This window comes from Saccharomyces cerevisiae, chromosome XI (assembly GCF_000146045.2).
Source record: "Saccharomyces cerevisiae S288C chromosome XI, complete sequence".
Taxonomy (NCBI): domain Eukaryota; kingdom Fungi; phylum Ascomycota; class Saccharomycetes; order Saccharomycetales; family Saccharomycetaceae; genus Saccharomyces; species Saccharomyces cerevisiae.
In genome coordinates, this window is record NC_001143.9 from 652,858 (window position 1) to 666,816 (window position 13,959).

The 13,959-nt window shown below is 37.4% G+C and overlaps 4 protein-coding genes across 4 annotated transcripts, besides 2 other annotated features; 3 read left to right on the forward strand and 1 right to left on the reverse strand.

Moving 5' to 3' along the window:
• Positions 1–222: 222 nt before the first annotated feature.
• On the forward strand, positions 223–3,879 carry NFT1 (putative multidrug transporter NFT1; the record flags this gene model as incomplete). The annotated part of the gene is made up of 1 exon (NM_001179893.3): positions 223–3,879. The coding sequence occupies one exon, from the start codon at positions 223–225 to the stop codon at positions 3,877–3,879; it is 3,657 nt and encodes a 1,218-aa protein (NP_013029.3).
• Positions 3,880–3,978: 99 nt separating this feature from the next.
• Positions 3,979–4,899, forward strand: YKR104W (uncharacterized protein; the record flags this gene model as incomplete). Its single annotated transcript, NM_001179894.1, has 1 exon — positions 3,979–4,899. The coding sequence occupies one exon, from the start codon at positions 3,979–3,981 to the stop codon at positions 4,897–4,899; it is 921 nt and encodes a 306-aa protein (NP_013030.1).
• A 959-nt stretch (positions 4,900–5,858) lies between these two features.
• On the reverse strand, positions 5,859–7,607 carry VBA5 (basic amino acid transporter; the record flags this gene model as incomplete). Its single annotated transcript, NM_001179895.3, has 1 exon — positions 5,859–7,607. One exon carries the CDS (start codon positions 7,605–7,607, stop codon positions 5,859–5,861), a length of 1,749 nt encoding a protein of 582 aa, NP_013031.3.
• Positions 7,608–8,584: 977 nt separating this feature from the next.
• GEX2 (glutathione exchanger) lies at positions 8,585–10,432 on the forward strand (the record flags this gene model as incomplete). The annotated part of the gene is made up of 1 exon (NM_001179896.1): positions 8,585–10,432. One exon carries the CDS (start codon positions 8,585–8,587, stop codon positions 10,430–10,432), a length of 1,848 nt encoding a protein of 615 aa, NP_013032.1.
• A 2,140-nt stretch (positions 10,433–12,572) lies between these two features.
• Positions 12,573–12,811: a long terminal repeat (Ty5 LTR).
• Positions 12,812–13,046: 235 nt separating this feature from the next.
• Positions 13,047–13,959: a telomere (TEL11R; Telomeric region on the right arm of Chromosome XI; composed of an X element core sequence, X element combinatorial repeats, and a terminal stretch of telomeric repeats).

Here is a 13,959-nt window from a genome sequence, read left to right on the forward strand (position 1 = left end):
AAAATGGGATATCATACTGTTTTAGAAGTTATTGGGTGCATTACTCTGTCATAAAAAAATCATGTTACTATCTATAAAAAATGCCTAAAAAATTGGATTACCACTTGTTATGGAAAGATCAGTAAAATATAGGATAACCATAGCGTAAGTCTGGCGTTCTGGAATATTTGTTTTTTAGTTATTAAACATACTTTTCACGATTCACAGTATTAATTTTTAGGAATGATAAAAAATGGTACATGCCCCTATTGGGAACGTGATGATCTTTCGGAATGTGCTAGGCGAGAATATATCGAGTTTAAATTTCCTCTATTTATATTGTTGACTGGTATGATATACGCGTTTTGCAAAGTCTTTCGAGCCTTTTATCTAAGGGGGAAAAATCATACAAATGAAGCGCCAGAATTTGAAGAACAAGGTAATGGAAACCACGAATATGCAAGGTTCTCAGTTTTAAGACTAAAATCTGCATGGGAAAGCCGTAGCTTTTGTAATGTTAATAATAGATCTACTTTCGACAAATTCAAAAAATTTATAGAGGGTGCCTTCATTGTTTTGCAGCTTACTATCCACCTGTATATTTTATCTAGTATGCCAATGGATAACAAAAAGTTCTTTCACCAAGGTTTTCTGGTTCAAATGTTTCTCTGGATTTTACTGCTTGTTGTTATTACACTTCGTTTAATTTCAGCAAGCCAGTCATTTCGGTGGGTTTTAGCATGTAAGCGTGATTTATGGGCTGTTTCGTTTTACTCATATGCATCCCTGTTTACTCTTTCGATTTTACCTCTTCGTTCCGTCTTCATTGGAAAGATAAAAGATAAAATTATGGTCAAATATATCATTTCCGAGACTTTCATTGATTTAGCGCTTTTATTATTATTATCAACGTCAAGTATAGAAGGAACTAGGTACTCATTTTTGGTTGAAAATGAGAACAAAAAGTTGCCACCGGCTCCTACCGTCTTTGGCCTTCTTACTTTTTCTAGGATTGATCGGCTTATTTGGAAAGCATACAAACACTGCCTTGGAAACGCTGATATTTGGGATTTGGATATTAATAATAAGTCTATAGCAATTTTGGCGAACTTTGAAATGTCTTCTAAAAAAGGAAGGCTCCTTCCAAACATTATTTGTTATTTTAAGGCTGTTTTCATCTCCCAATTATTTCTGGCTTTTGTATCTAGTTTTTTGAACTTTGTACCCTCATTGTTGATGCCAAGAATACTATCATACGTTAATGACCCAAAGTCAAAATCATGGAACTTGGTGTCTTTATACGTCTCATCTATGCTCGTCAGTAAAATCATTGCCACGACTTGTAGAGGTCAAGGATTGTTTTTAGGTGAAAAGGGTACTATGCAACTAAGAACAGTTTTGATATCCAATATCTATTCCAAAACCTTAAGAAGAACAATTCTAAAAGACTCAACAACGTCACTTCAAAAAAATGCGTCAACATCCTTTGAAGAAAATCCTGACTCTTCTGAAGCGGAACCTAGAAAAAAGTCTAGTAGGAAAGACAACTCTGTGAACAATGTTATGTCAATTGACGCTTTCAAGGTTTCTGAAGCTATGAACACTTTTTATCTGGCATGTGAAGCAGTTTTCATGACAGTTACGGCCCTAATGATACTATATTCCCTACTGGGATGGTCCGCCTTTGCTGGTACCTTTGCTCTTCTTGCCATGATTCCTTTGAATTTTTGGTGTGCAACTTTTTACGGGAACTATCAGGCCGATCAATTAATCCTAACTGACAAGCGTACCTCTGGGATTAGTGAGGCTCTGAACTCAATACGTGTAATAAAGCTACTGGCATGGGAAAATCTGTTTTATCAAAAGATTATAAACGTAAGAGATGGGGAAATAAGACTCCTTAAAAAGAAGGCAACAATTTTCTTTTTGAACCATCTCATTTGGTTCTTTGGGCCCACTTTGGTCTCTGCAATAACATTCTCAGTGTTTATTAAATTCCAAAATCAGACACTTACTCCTACAATAGCATTTACAGCTCTTTCTTTATTTGCAATATTGAGGACACCCATGGACCAAATTGCTTCGACTGTCAGCCTTTTGATACAGTCTTTTATTTCTCTTGAAAGAATCCAGGATTATCTTAATGAATCAGAAACAAGAAAATATGAGATTTTGGAACAAAGCAATACTAAATTTGGCTTTGAAGATGCAAGCATGGAATGGGAAGCTGCTGAAACAAGTTTTAAACTTAAGAACATTTCTATTGATTTTAAGCTGAATAGTCTCAACGCAATTATAGGTCCGACTGGGTCAGGAAAGTCTTCGCTATTACTTGGACTATTGGGAGAATTGAACCTTCTTTCTGGAAAAATATACGTACCTACAGTTGAATCCCGCGACGACTTAGAGATTGGTAAAGACGGAATGACGAATTCAATGGCATATTGTTCTCAAACTCCGTGGTTGATTAGTGGAACAATTAAAGATAACGTTGTTTTTGGAGAAATCTTCAACAAACAAAAATTTGATGATGTAATGAAATCCTGTTGTCTTGACAAAGATATCAAAGCAATGACAGCTGGCATAAGAACAGACGTGGGTGATGGAGGATTTTCCTTATCTGGCGGACAGCAGCAAAGGATTGCTTTAGCCAGAGCAATTTACTCCTCTTCCAGGTATTTGATCCTTGATGATTGCTTGAGTGCAGTAGATCCTGAAACTGCACTTTATATATATGAAGAGTGTTTATGCGGCCCCATGATGAAAGGAAGGACCTGCATCATTACGAGTCATAATATTTCTTTAGTTACGAAACGGGCTGACTGGCTTGTGATTTTAGATCGTGGCGAGGTGAAATCACAGGGTAAACCATCGGACCTCATTAAATCTAATGAGTTTTTGAGGGAAAGCATAAACAATGATTCAAAAAATACAACTCACAATCAAATTGACTTGAAAAGATCAACAACATCAAAGAAAACTAAGAATGGAGATCCCGAGGGAGGGAACTCGCAAGACGAAGTGTGTGCTGAAGTTGAAAATTTTGAGGAAACAAAAATGGAAGGATCAGTTAAATTTTCAGCTTACAAATGGTTAGCAGACTATTTCGGGGGACTGGGAGTTGTTTTTGTTTTCACCTCGTCCTCCATCCTTATTCATGGAATCACACTGTCTCAGGGCTTTTGGCTCAGATACTGGCTGGACACTGGATCTTCAGGGAGTAAGTCTACCTGGCTTTATAGAATAGTTGAGGGTCACTCTAACATCTATTTCTTACTGACTTATATTATCATAGGTCTTGTTTCTTCATTTTTAACTTCTGGTAAAGTTTGGATAGCAATAATTTCAGGTACCAACGTCACCAAGAAAATATTTGCGAAGCTTCTATCCAGTATCTTATATGCCAAGTTACGTTTTCATAATGTCACGCCGACTGGAAGAATAATGAACAGATTTAGCAAGGATATGGATATTATTGATCAACAATTGATCCCTAATTTCGAAGGACTCTCTTATAGCGTCGTTGTTTGTCTGTGGATTATACTTTTAATTGGATATGTTACTCCTCAATTTCTGTTATTTGCTATTCCTTTATGCGCTCTTTATTATACCGTATGTACGTTATATCTTCGTGCATCTAGAGAGTTGAAGAGAATAGATAACATCAATATCTCTCCAATACACCAGTTATTCGCTGAAGCCATCAAAGGAGTAACTACAATTAGAGCATTAGCAGATGAGCGTAGGTTTATCACTCAATCTTTGGTTGCAATTGACAGAAGTAATGCTCCATTTTTTTATCTCAATATGGCCACCGAGTGGATCACATATAGAGTGGATATAATTGGGACACTTGTTCTTTTTAGTTCTTCTGTAATGATCATAATGAAGGCCTCATAGTTGGATGCGGGGCTAGCGGGGATACTGTTATCGAATGCCTTTTCCTTTACTGAAACTGCTCAATGGATCATAAAAGTATTTTCAAGCGTTGAACTTTTGATGAGTTCAGTAGAGAGAATAAAAGAATATACAGATATACCTTCCGAATCAAACGGCTACATATCACCTCCAGCTAATTGGCCTCAAACAGGAGATGTTGAACTAAAAAACTTATCATTGCGCTATTCTCCTCATTCCTCTAAGGCACTAGATAATGTATCATTCAAGGTAAAAGCAGGAACAAAAGTTGGTATTGTTGGTAGAACAGGGGCTGGGAAATCTTCTATTATAGCGGCTATTTACCGGCTTTCAGACTGGGAAAACGGTACGATTACTATTGATAACAAAGACATAAAACATATCCCTTTAGAGCGTTTAAGAAATTCTATAAGCTGCATCCCACAGGATCCTACTTTATTTGATGGAACTGTTCGATCTAATTTAGATCCTTTCGATCGGTATTCTGATGTACAAATTTATGGCGTACTATCCAAAGTGGGATTAATTGAAGAATGCGATGAATTGTGCTTGATTTTTGAGCAAGAGCAGCCTAATTTTTCTAGTCATAAACTAAGAAATAGATTCATTGATTTGAATACTGTTGTGAAATCAGGTGGTTCAAACTTATCTCAAGGGCAAAGACAACTTTTGTGCTTGGCACGATCCATGCTTGGTGCACGTAATATAATGCTAATTGACGAAGCAACCGCCTCAATAGATTATATTTCTGATGCTAAAATTCAGAAAACTATAAGAGAAACAATGAAAAATACAACAATTTTGACTATTGCTCATCGATTAAGGTCAGTAATAGATTATGACAAAATTCTGGTGATGGAAATGGGCAGAGTCAAGGAGTATGATCATCCATACACTCTAATATCTGATCGAAATACCATTTTTTACCGCCTCTGTAGGCAGAGTGGCGAGTTCGAAAACCTTTTCGAGTTGGCTAAAGTCTCATTCGATAATAAAAGATAAGACAACTAGAATTTCCTATTTTTATTCATTCCAGTTCTAGCTACGAAGTATACGATCTGCTTACGTCATATATTTGTGTGTAATTAGAAGGCATTCAGGAAGTCGCTTTTAACTTTTCAGGGCTATATGTCCTAATCCACTACTTTTTTTGAGAACTTTAAGAAATAACTCCTTTGAACCTGTCTGTGCCAAACAAAATTTTGCTGGTACATTTTATGGTATATAAACAAGCTACGTTATTATTACTTTTTTTTGATAGTTTTACTTATACTAGAAAATAATATTATATCATCACAAAAGAAACTCTCTCGTTAAGAATCCCGAATATTCAGCAGGAGCAAAAAAAAAATACCATAATTTAAATGCTTATTCAGTACTTAGCTGCTGATTTTATCGCAAGTATACTATTGGAGAGTACCGTGGTTCATATCGTGCTATTTTTATCTATATTTAAATTTATAGAAGTTTATCGTAGTATACTATGTAATTCTCTGCCGTATTGGCGGCAAAGACAAAAGCACTGACAGTAAACAGTTTTTCTGATGAGAATTTATGTCGAGGAACAAACGAAAATTTTGCTGGCCAAATTTGCTTACGCCTTTAATGTGATTGCGGTTGAGGTCTGTTATTACGCAGCTGCTATCATGTGTCTATTTGAGATTCTCTTTACAGGTTATCGCTGCATTTTTGTCAAGAAAAGAAAAGAAGACAACCTTTTTCTTGCACTGCGATGAGTATATTCAGGCTCGCGAATTTTCCAGATTTCTTACTAAAGACACATCTTTGAACGCACCAGCATGAATTTTATGAACTACTGATCCATATATTAATAGGTTTTAAGTACATATAGAATACTTAAGAAATTACATTCCATTGCGATACACCTATTTGATTCTGATTGTGTTGAAGTCTGTATAAAAGGCGAAAAAAAATAAAATGAAAATAAGAAAATAACTGCGCTACTTGTCTTCTAAATTATCTTCTGGTGTATCGTCCTTTTTTGGTATGATTAATTTCTTATTGGATGAAAAACTACAAAACAAAAATCCTAAGGCATAAAACCCTAGATCCATCCAAAATACGTTCTTAATGGAGTCGCTTAAAATGTTTCCAATAGTCGAATGAGAACCGTCGTAGTTTTGAAGACGATACAAAATCATGTCATCAACCGTTTTTCCTTCGTAAGGCTCTAGATGAGCTCGTGATACTTTATTGTGAAAGGAGGCGGAAAAAACAGTGGTTGAAAGCACACCACCAAGAGTTGTACCTAATGACTTCATGAATGTATTGAAAGCTGTTACTTCAATAAAGTCCATAGCAGCTTCTGGACGATCTTTGGTAATTTGAAGCTGTGCACTCATGAGCGATGCTTGTAGAGCAAATCCAAGGGAAAACCCCGGTAATAGCAAAACACCAATTTGAGTTGACTTCGTGGACGTATTTGTCATAAGTGTCATAAGCCCTGCTCCAATTACCCCAAGAACGCCTCCAAATATTAAGAGTGGTTTAACTAAACCGAGCTTTTTGGTAATCACACCACTTGCAATGGCCGCAATAACGTTGGTAATAACGATTGGTATCAAGTGAAGACCGGCTTTCCATGCACTCGACGCAAATATAAGTTGGAAAAACTGGACAGAGTATATCATTTGCCCATTGTAACCGGTACATAATAGAAATGTTACCATGTTTACTATTATTATGGCTGGTTTTGCTACCAATCTTCTTAGAAGGAGAGGCCTGTAGGATATATTATCAGGTTCCGGGTTGAATTTATCGAATAGGAAGAAATCGTACACCAATGAAAAAATAAAAAGTAAGACACCCAAAACCAAATATGTGATGACTTGGCCAGAGTTCCAACTATATTTATTACCACCAAAGGTTAGCCCCAGTAGGAAAAGGACCAGCCCTGCAGAGCAGAGGGCAAAACCAAAGAAGTCAAACTTGAAGATTATGCCATTCATAAGTCTTTTAAAATTAACTTGGTGTCTGAACTTACTAAAAGTAAAGCTCGAGATTGTTCCTATAGCATCTTTAATTTGTTGAAGTATACCCTTATTCTCGGCCTTATAGGTGAGTAAAAACATAATAATGGCAAGACCACCGATAGGAAGATTGATATAGAAGCACCACCTCCAGGTAACATGGGTTGTAAAGGCACCTCCGATTATAGGACCAACGATAGCAGCTACAGCAAATGCACAACTTAGGATGGAAATCACCAATGGACGTGACCTTTCACCAACCATCGTACAACCAATAACAAAGCAAAGCGTTTGGAGTCCGCTTCCCCCAACACCAGCAACAACTCTACCGAAAATGAGCATATTCATTGAAGAGGCAAGGGCAGCAATTAGGGATCCGGCTTCAAAAATAAGTATTGCTAAAATGAGACTATGCTGGAAACCTATGATAGATGCGAATCTTCCCCAAATGAGACTCAGAATAGCATTTGGTAAACTGTAGCCTGTAACGAGCCAACCTGTTTTGGAGTAGTTTCCGAACTGTTCTGCGACCACGTCAATAATAGTTCCCACTATCAAAATATCCAGTGCAGTTATGAATAGTACAAGAGTTAACGAAGCCAGGCAGAGGTACAAGGAAAGTCCCATTGGAGAATCATTGCTACCTCTAGCATTCAATGAAGCGTCTGAACCACATGCTCCTTCTATCTCCTGCTGCGAAGAGTACTTAGTTTCCTCCATATTTTTGAATTTCTATCGATTAAGCTCTATACCAGGTATGATCTGGTCTGATCAGTTCTAGGTATGAGTATAACTAGAATACATCTATATATATGTATATATATATTTAAACCAAAAAAAAAAAAAATTCGCTTCTCATAAAGGTGTGATGACACTATTATCTTTTGCATATTTTGTCGACTCGTATCATGTACGCGCTGCATATGAGGTGCGGCGCTATCTGTTAAATATGTACTAATTTGCACCTGCTGCAAAGGAAATGTGGCACTACTTTTACTCGCATGTTAACTTTCACCTACTATATATAGAAAAAAGGGTGTTGCTTTCAATCGCCGACTAATTTGCTCAAATACTCTTTACACAAAGGAAATTGTGTATCAGTAACCCTTACGGTTTGTTTATGAAGGAACTTTGCTCGTCCTACACCACCGGATCTAGGTACTCAATTTTTTGATGATTTTGCACTTGTGCTCATATCCTGTCGACAGGCACCGCATTTTTTTCCTTGTTTCAACAGACATAAACACAAGCTTCACTCATTAGTTTGAAAAGAGATAGTTTCGACGGTACAGTATTCTTGTCGTACAAAAGTCTTCGGTATAACTGGTTCGTTGTGGATTTTCGGAAAGTAAGTTGATTGTACGACGACAGGTCAAAGTTAAAGTTAAAGTCACCAGGTGTATAGACACCACATTGAAGGGGCGTCACAGCAATTTTTTTTATTTTTTTTTGATACTCAATAATTACGAGCATATAATTTTAGTACTTCCAAAAAAAAGTTAAAAAAAAAATAGTGACAAAATGTGTCAGTAAAATATATATGAGAACATGGAATGTATTAAAGTAATTCCATTTCTAGCAGATGTAGCGACCGTAGAATCTTAAATACTATTTACATAAATAAGAAAAGTAAAATAGTTTTATGGACTGGAACGAGAAAAAAAAAAAAAAGAATAATCAAGTAAATAAATTATCGGATGAGTTCTAGTGTTGTTGGTGCCTCAAGTAATAAAAAAAGTGGAATTAGGCAGTCCTGTGAGATTATTGAGCGAGAACGTCACTCAAACGATGACACGTACTCTATGACATCGACCTTTTTTAAGCTCAAAGAAAACGAAATTATGTCTGCACAGTTTGATTCCTTGAAATATAAAATTCTACTGATAAGTACCGCGTTTGTATGTGGGTTTGGAATTAGTTTAGACTACACACTTAGATCGACCTATACGGGCTATGCAACGAACTCATATTCAGAACACTCCTTACTTTCAACTGTCCAAGTTATCAATGCTGTTGTGAGTGTCGGATCCCAAGTTGTCTACTCTAGACTCTCTGACCACTTCGGAAGACTAAGGCTTTTTTTAGTTGCAACTATTTTTTATATAATGGGAACCATCATTCAATCACAGGCGACCCGTCTCACCATGTATGCAGCAGGATCGGTTTTCTATAACTGTGGATACGTCGGAACAAATCTGCTCCTGACATTAATACTCTCAGATTTCTCCTCCTTGAAATGGAGAATGTTTTACCAGTACGCCTCATATTGGCCATATATCATAATACCATGGATTTCAGGCAATATTATCACAGCAGCAAATCCTCAGAAAAACTGGTCCTGGAATATTGCAATGTGGGCTTTTATTTACCCACTCTCTACCTTGCCAATTATATTTCTTATTCTTTATATGAAGTACAAATCTTCAAAGACTGCTGAGTGGAGATCTCTCAAAGAACAGGCTAGAAAGGAAAGAACGGGCGGATTATTTGAGAATTTGGTGTTTCTATTCTGGAAACTCGATATTGTTGGCATATTATTAATAACTGTGTCGCTAGGGTGTATTCTTGTTCCTTTGACGTTGGCTAATGAGACATCACAAAAGTGGCACAATTCAAAAATAATTGCCACTTTAGTTTCAGGTGGCTGTTTATTTTTCATTTTTTTATATTGGGAGGCCAAATTTGCCAAATCTCCTCTTCTACCGTTCAAATTACTAAGTGATCGTGGAATTTGGGCACCCCTTGGTGTTACTTTTTTCAATTTTTTCACCTTTTTCATTTCGTGCGACTATCTGTATCCTGTTTTGCTGGTATCGATGAAAGAATCGTCCACTTCGGCTGCTCGGATAGTAAACCTTCCTGACTTTGTTGCTGCTACTGCATCTCCATTCTACAGTTTGTTGGTGGCAAAGACAAGGAAACTGAAACTTTCTGTAATCGGAGGTTGTGCTGCATGGATGGTGTGCATGGGCCTTTTTTACAAATACAGAGGAGGATCTGGGTCTCATGAAGGTGTTATCGCTGCATCTGTTATCATGGGTTTGAGCGGTCTCCTATGCAGCAATTCAGTGATCGTCATACTGCAAGCCATGACTACGCATAGTAGGATGGCTGTAATAACCGGCATTCAGTATACCTTTTCAAAGCTAGGCGCTGCTATCGGTGCCTCCGTTTCTGGTGCCATATGGACACAAACCATGCCTAACCAACTCTACAAGAACCTTGGAAACGATACATTGGCAGAAATAGCATATGCATCACCTTATACATTCATTAGTGATTATCCTTGGGGCTCACCGGAAAGAGATGCTGTGGTTGAATCTTACAGATATGTTCAACGAATAATAATGACGGTTGGCTTGGCATGTACGGTACCGTTCTTTACGTTTACAATGTTCATGAGAAACCCGGAACTAATAGACAAGGCGACACACGAAGAATTCACTGAAGATGGTTTGGTTGTCTTGCCAGATGAGGAAAATATTTTCTCTCAAATCAAGGCACTTTTTAGACATAATCGAAGTAACAAGAAATCAGGATGTTGATCCCCAAGCTGGTGAAAAAAGGGCAAAAAAAAAATGAAAGCAAAATCACAAAAAAGGCAAAAACAAGTGATTTCTACATTTTTATTACTTCCGATAAAAATGACATAACAGGATAGGATAAACATGCTCGATAGACCCACATTTGAACTTGCGACGCATATAGCTGTGTCGTACTTTTTATTTTCACAAGCGTCGGTAAAAACTCAGCGTCGGTAAAGACTCAGCGTCAGTAAAAGAGTCAGCGTCATTGATATTAAAAGTGCGGGAGGAGTTACTATCCAATAAATGATGCTGGAAATGCGCTCTGTATGAATGCATTAATTATGTTGTACCGAAAAAGAAAGAAAGAAAGAAAAAAAAGAATATCATGTAACTTCTAGTAAGGGCGTCATGTCATAGCACTTTTCTAAGTGTATGCCATTGTAAATCATTCTAAGCGAAAAAAAGTGATATGTCTCCTGGTATTTTGTATTGTTGTCGTTACAAGTTGATGTGTTCCGTAGTGTGAGTGCAACATGCGATTTTGGTACCGCAAAAAAGGTACAGATCACATGGGCACAGATACAACAATTCTTTATGCCTGTATTGAGATCATAGTTTTCTTGGAGTCGGCAACAGTCTACGGGTGAACCCAATAATCCAGCAGTAAATCTACTAACCGAACATTGTGTCGGAATTTACACATTACTGATATAATTCGTCCCATTAAACTTGCTGCGAGTGATTTCCAAAACAAGTACTACATTGAGCGTGTTCAGCGTGCCCAAAAGAAATGGACTTGAAAATCTTGTTGAATTAACTGTATATCCTTTAAATTAGCTGCCACAATGATAGCTACCTCCGCGATATATTGACGTTACTAACCTTTTGAGATTCTTCACCAATGTTGCAGCGTGATTTAATTTTGATGAAATCATTTTTGTTGAAAGAGTAGGATCCTGTACAGGCTGAAATATACTGTTCTTCAATATATCACTTATTTTAAATGATACAGCCATGTATTTTGGGGATATCAGAGATAATATCATACCCGATTGAGCTGGAACTCCTAGGATTGTTGACAGATGTCGACTATGGCTCCTTACTAACAGAGTATGGTTGTGAAGCTAATACAGATAATGTCTCACTCGTGCAGTCACATCTCCATTGAAAGCTGTGGAGTTTTTCCAGACACCAGTAGCAGCGCCAATGGCAGCACTACAGCGAAAGTTGAACTCATAGCACATCCCTGAATCGTGGACAGTTAATGTATGTTGTTGTGACTCAGACGATAACGATAAGCCTCAAAAAGTTGTGTCCTCTCATCATCCTCGAGCACCAGTATATCATAAGCAAAGAATCTTCGATAATGATTTGGAAAAAAAGCGAAAGCGAAGCCAATGTGTTTTATTACTGCTGCATTACTGAAGAGATATAAGAAGCGCTAACTCAATTACAAGAGCACATAACGGAATTAATCCTGCGAAACAGAACAGTAATTGACACCCTTATAGTAGCCTTTTTTAACAGTTAATTATGGAAAACTGAGTTTGAAATTCAATGTTAACGCAAGTTTCTGTTATTTTTGCGAATCTAGACGGTCTCAACGAGACGATATGCTCTAAGATTCTACTTCTCTGCGGATGATTCTTTCGGTTATCGATGCCCTTTACCAAGGCCTCTCATACCATAGTATCAGAAGAGCAATGCATATTCATTCATAGATATAATGTGATATGGAGAGCAATAATTAAATTTATGCGAGAAAAATGTGTTCAATATAAGAATATTGAAAAAAATATTAAAATGAAAATTGAAAAAGGCCTCTTTGATACACACAAATAATGCCATCTCTTCCAGTAAAAGATAAGTAAGATAAACTGGCTATGTTATGCTGTCTGTTTATATGTTGATACAAGGAATTAAGATCTATCTTATATGCCTTAGCGTAGCGCAAGAATTGAACATTTCTATATAAAATAAGTATAAGACACGTAGGGTTACTACTTCTCTGTGTGCATATACCTGTGTTACGGTATTGCATGCGAGATGGGGCTAGACGAGACCGTAGGGACATATAGCACCTTAGAAATAACCTTGTATGAAATCTTTCATTATTTCCTGTTTAGACACTTGCGTCAAGGTATTTTTTTTATCGTGGTGTTGAATGTGGTAACCCAATAGCATAATATGAGTAATGCTTTAGTATTGTTTCAGAGCTGTTTTAGATAAAGAAAACATATAGTAGCAAACCTCTAATCCGGTAGTACTTAAGAAACTATAGTTTCTATGTACAAAACGGTAACTATGTAATTCTTACATTTACATAACATGTAGAAGAATCCAATAAACTTACTACAATATGACATATAAGCTAGATCGTAATTCATTACGTCAACATACCGTAAAATTATTTGGCGTTTCGTTAACTCCTACAAAAACAACAAACCTATCACCGTATCGTCTTCTTTAGATATAGTCTCTTCGTATGAGTAGTGTCACATACAAGATTAAAGATGCATTAGTTATGCTTTTAGGATATTGCGGTTAGCATATGGGAATAGAAATAGGATGCCATTGTATCATAGCACCTGCATGAGTGCGAGCCACTACCATATTGTTTCTCGGTGAATAAAGAGTGTGTTTATGTATTATTGTCGAAAGATAGAATATTTTTATGTTTAGGTGATTTTGGTGGTGATTTTTTGGTTATATTAACATAAGTGTATATAAATTGAGTGGTTAGTATATGGTGTAAAAGTGGTATAACGTATGTATTAAGAGCATTTATACGATATTTGGGCCCGCCGAATGAGATATAGATATTAAAATGTGGATAATCGTGGGAATTATGCGTAAATGGCACAGGGTATAGACCGCTGAGGCAAGTGCCGTGCATAATGATGTGGGTGCATTTGGTACTGATTTAATGAGAATGGGCCATGGATTGGAGTGTGAGAGTAGGGTAAGTTTGAGAGTGGTATATACTGTAGCATCCGTGTGCGTATGACCGATCAGAATACAAGTGAGGATGGCTATGGCATGTGGTAGTGGGATTAGAGTGGTAGGGTAAGTATGTATGTATTATTTACGATCATTTGTTAACGTTTCATATGGTGGGTAGAACAACAGTATGGTGAGTAACAGATGGCTGATGGTAGGGTAATGGCAGGGTAAGTGGTGGAGTTGGATATGGGTAATTGGAGGGTAACGGTTATGATGGATGGTGGTTGGGATTGGTAGGGTTGAATGGCACAGGGTAACGAATGATGAGTTGGGTAATGGAGGTGTAAGTTGTGAGACAGGTTCATCAGGGTTGGAGTAGGGTAGTGTTAGGGTTGTGGGTGTGTGGGTGTGGTGTGGGTGTGGTGTGGGTGTGGGTGTGGTGTGGGTGTGGTGTGGGTGTGGTGTGGGTGTGTGGGTGTGGTGTGTGGGTGTGTGGTGTGTGGGTGTGTGTGGGTGTGGTGTGTGTGGGTGTGGTGTGTGTGGGTGTGGTGTGTGTGTGTGTGGGTGTGGTGTGTGTGTGGGTGTGGGTGTGGTGTGTGTGT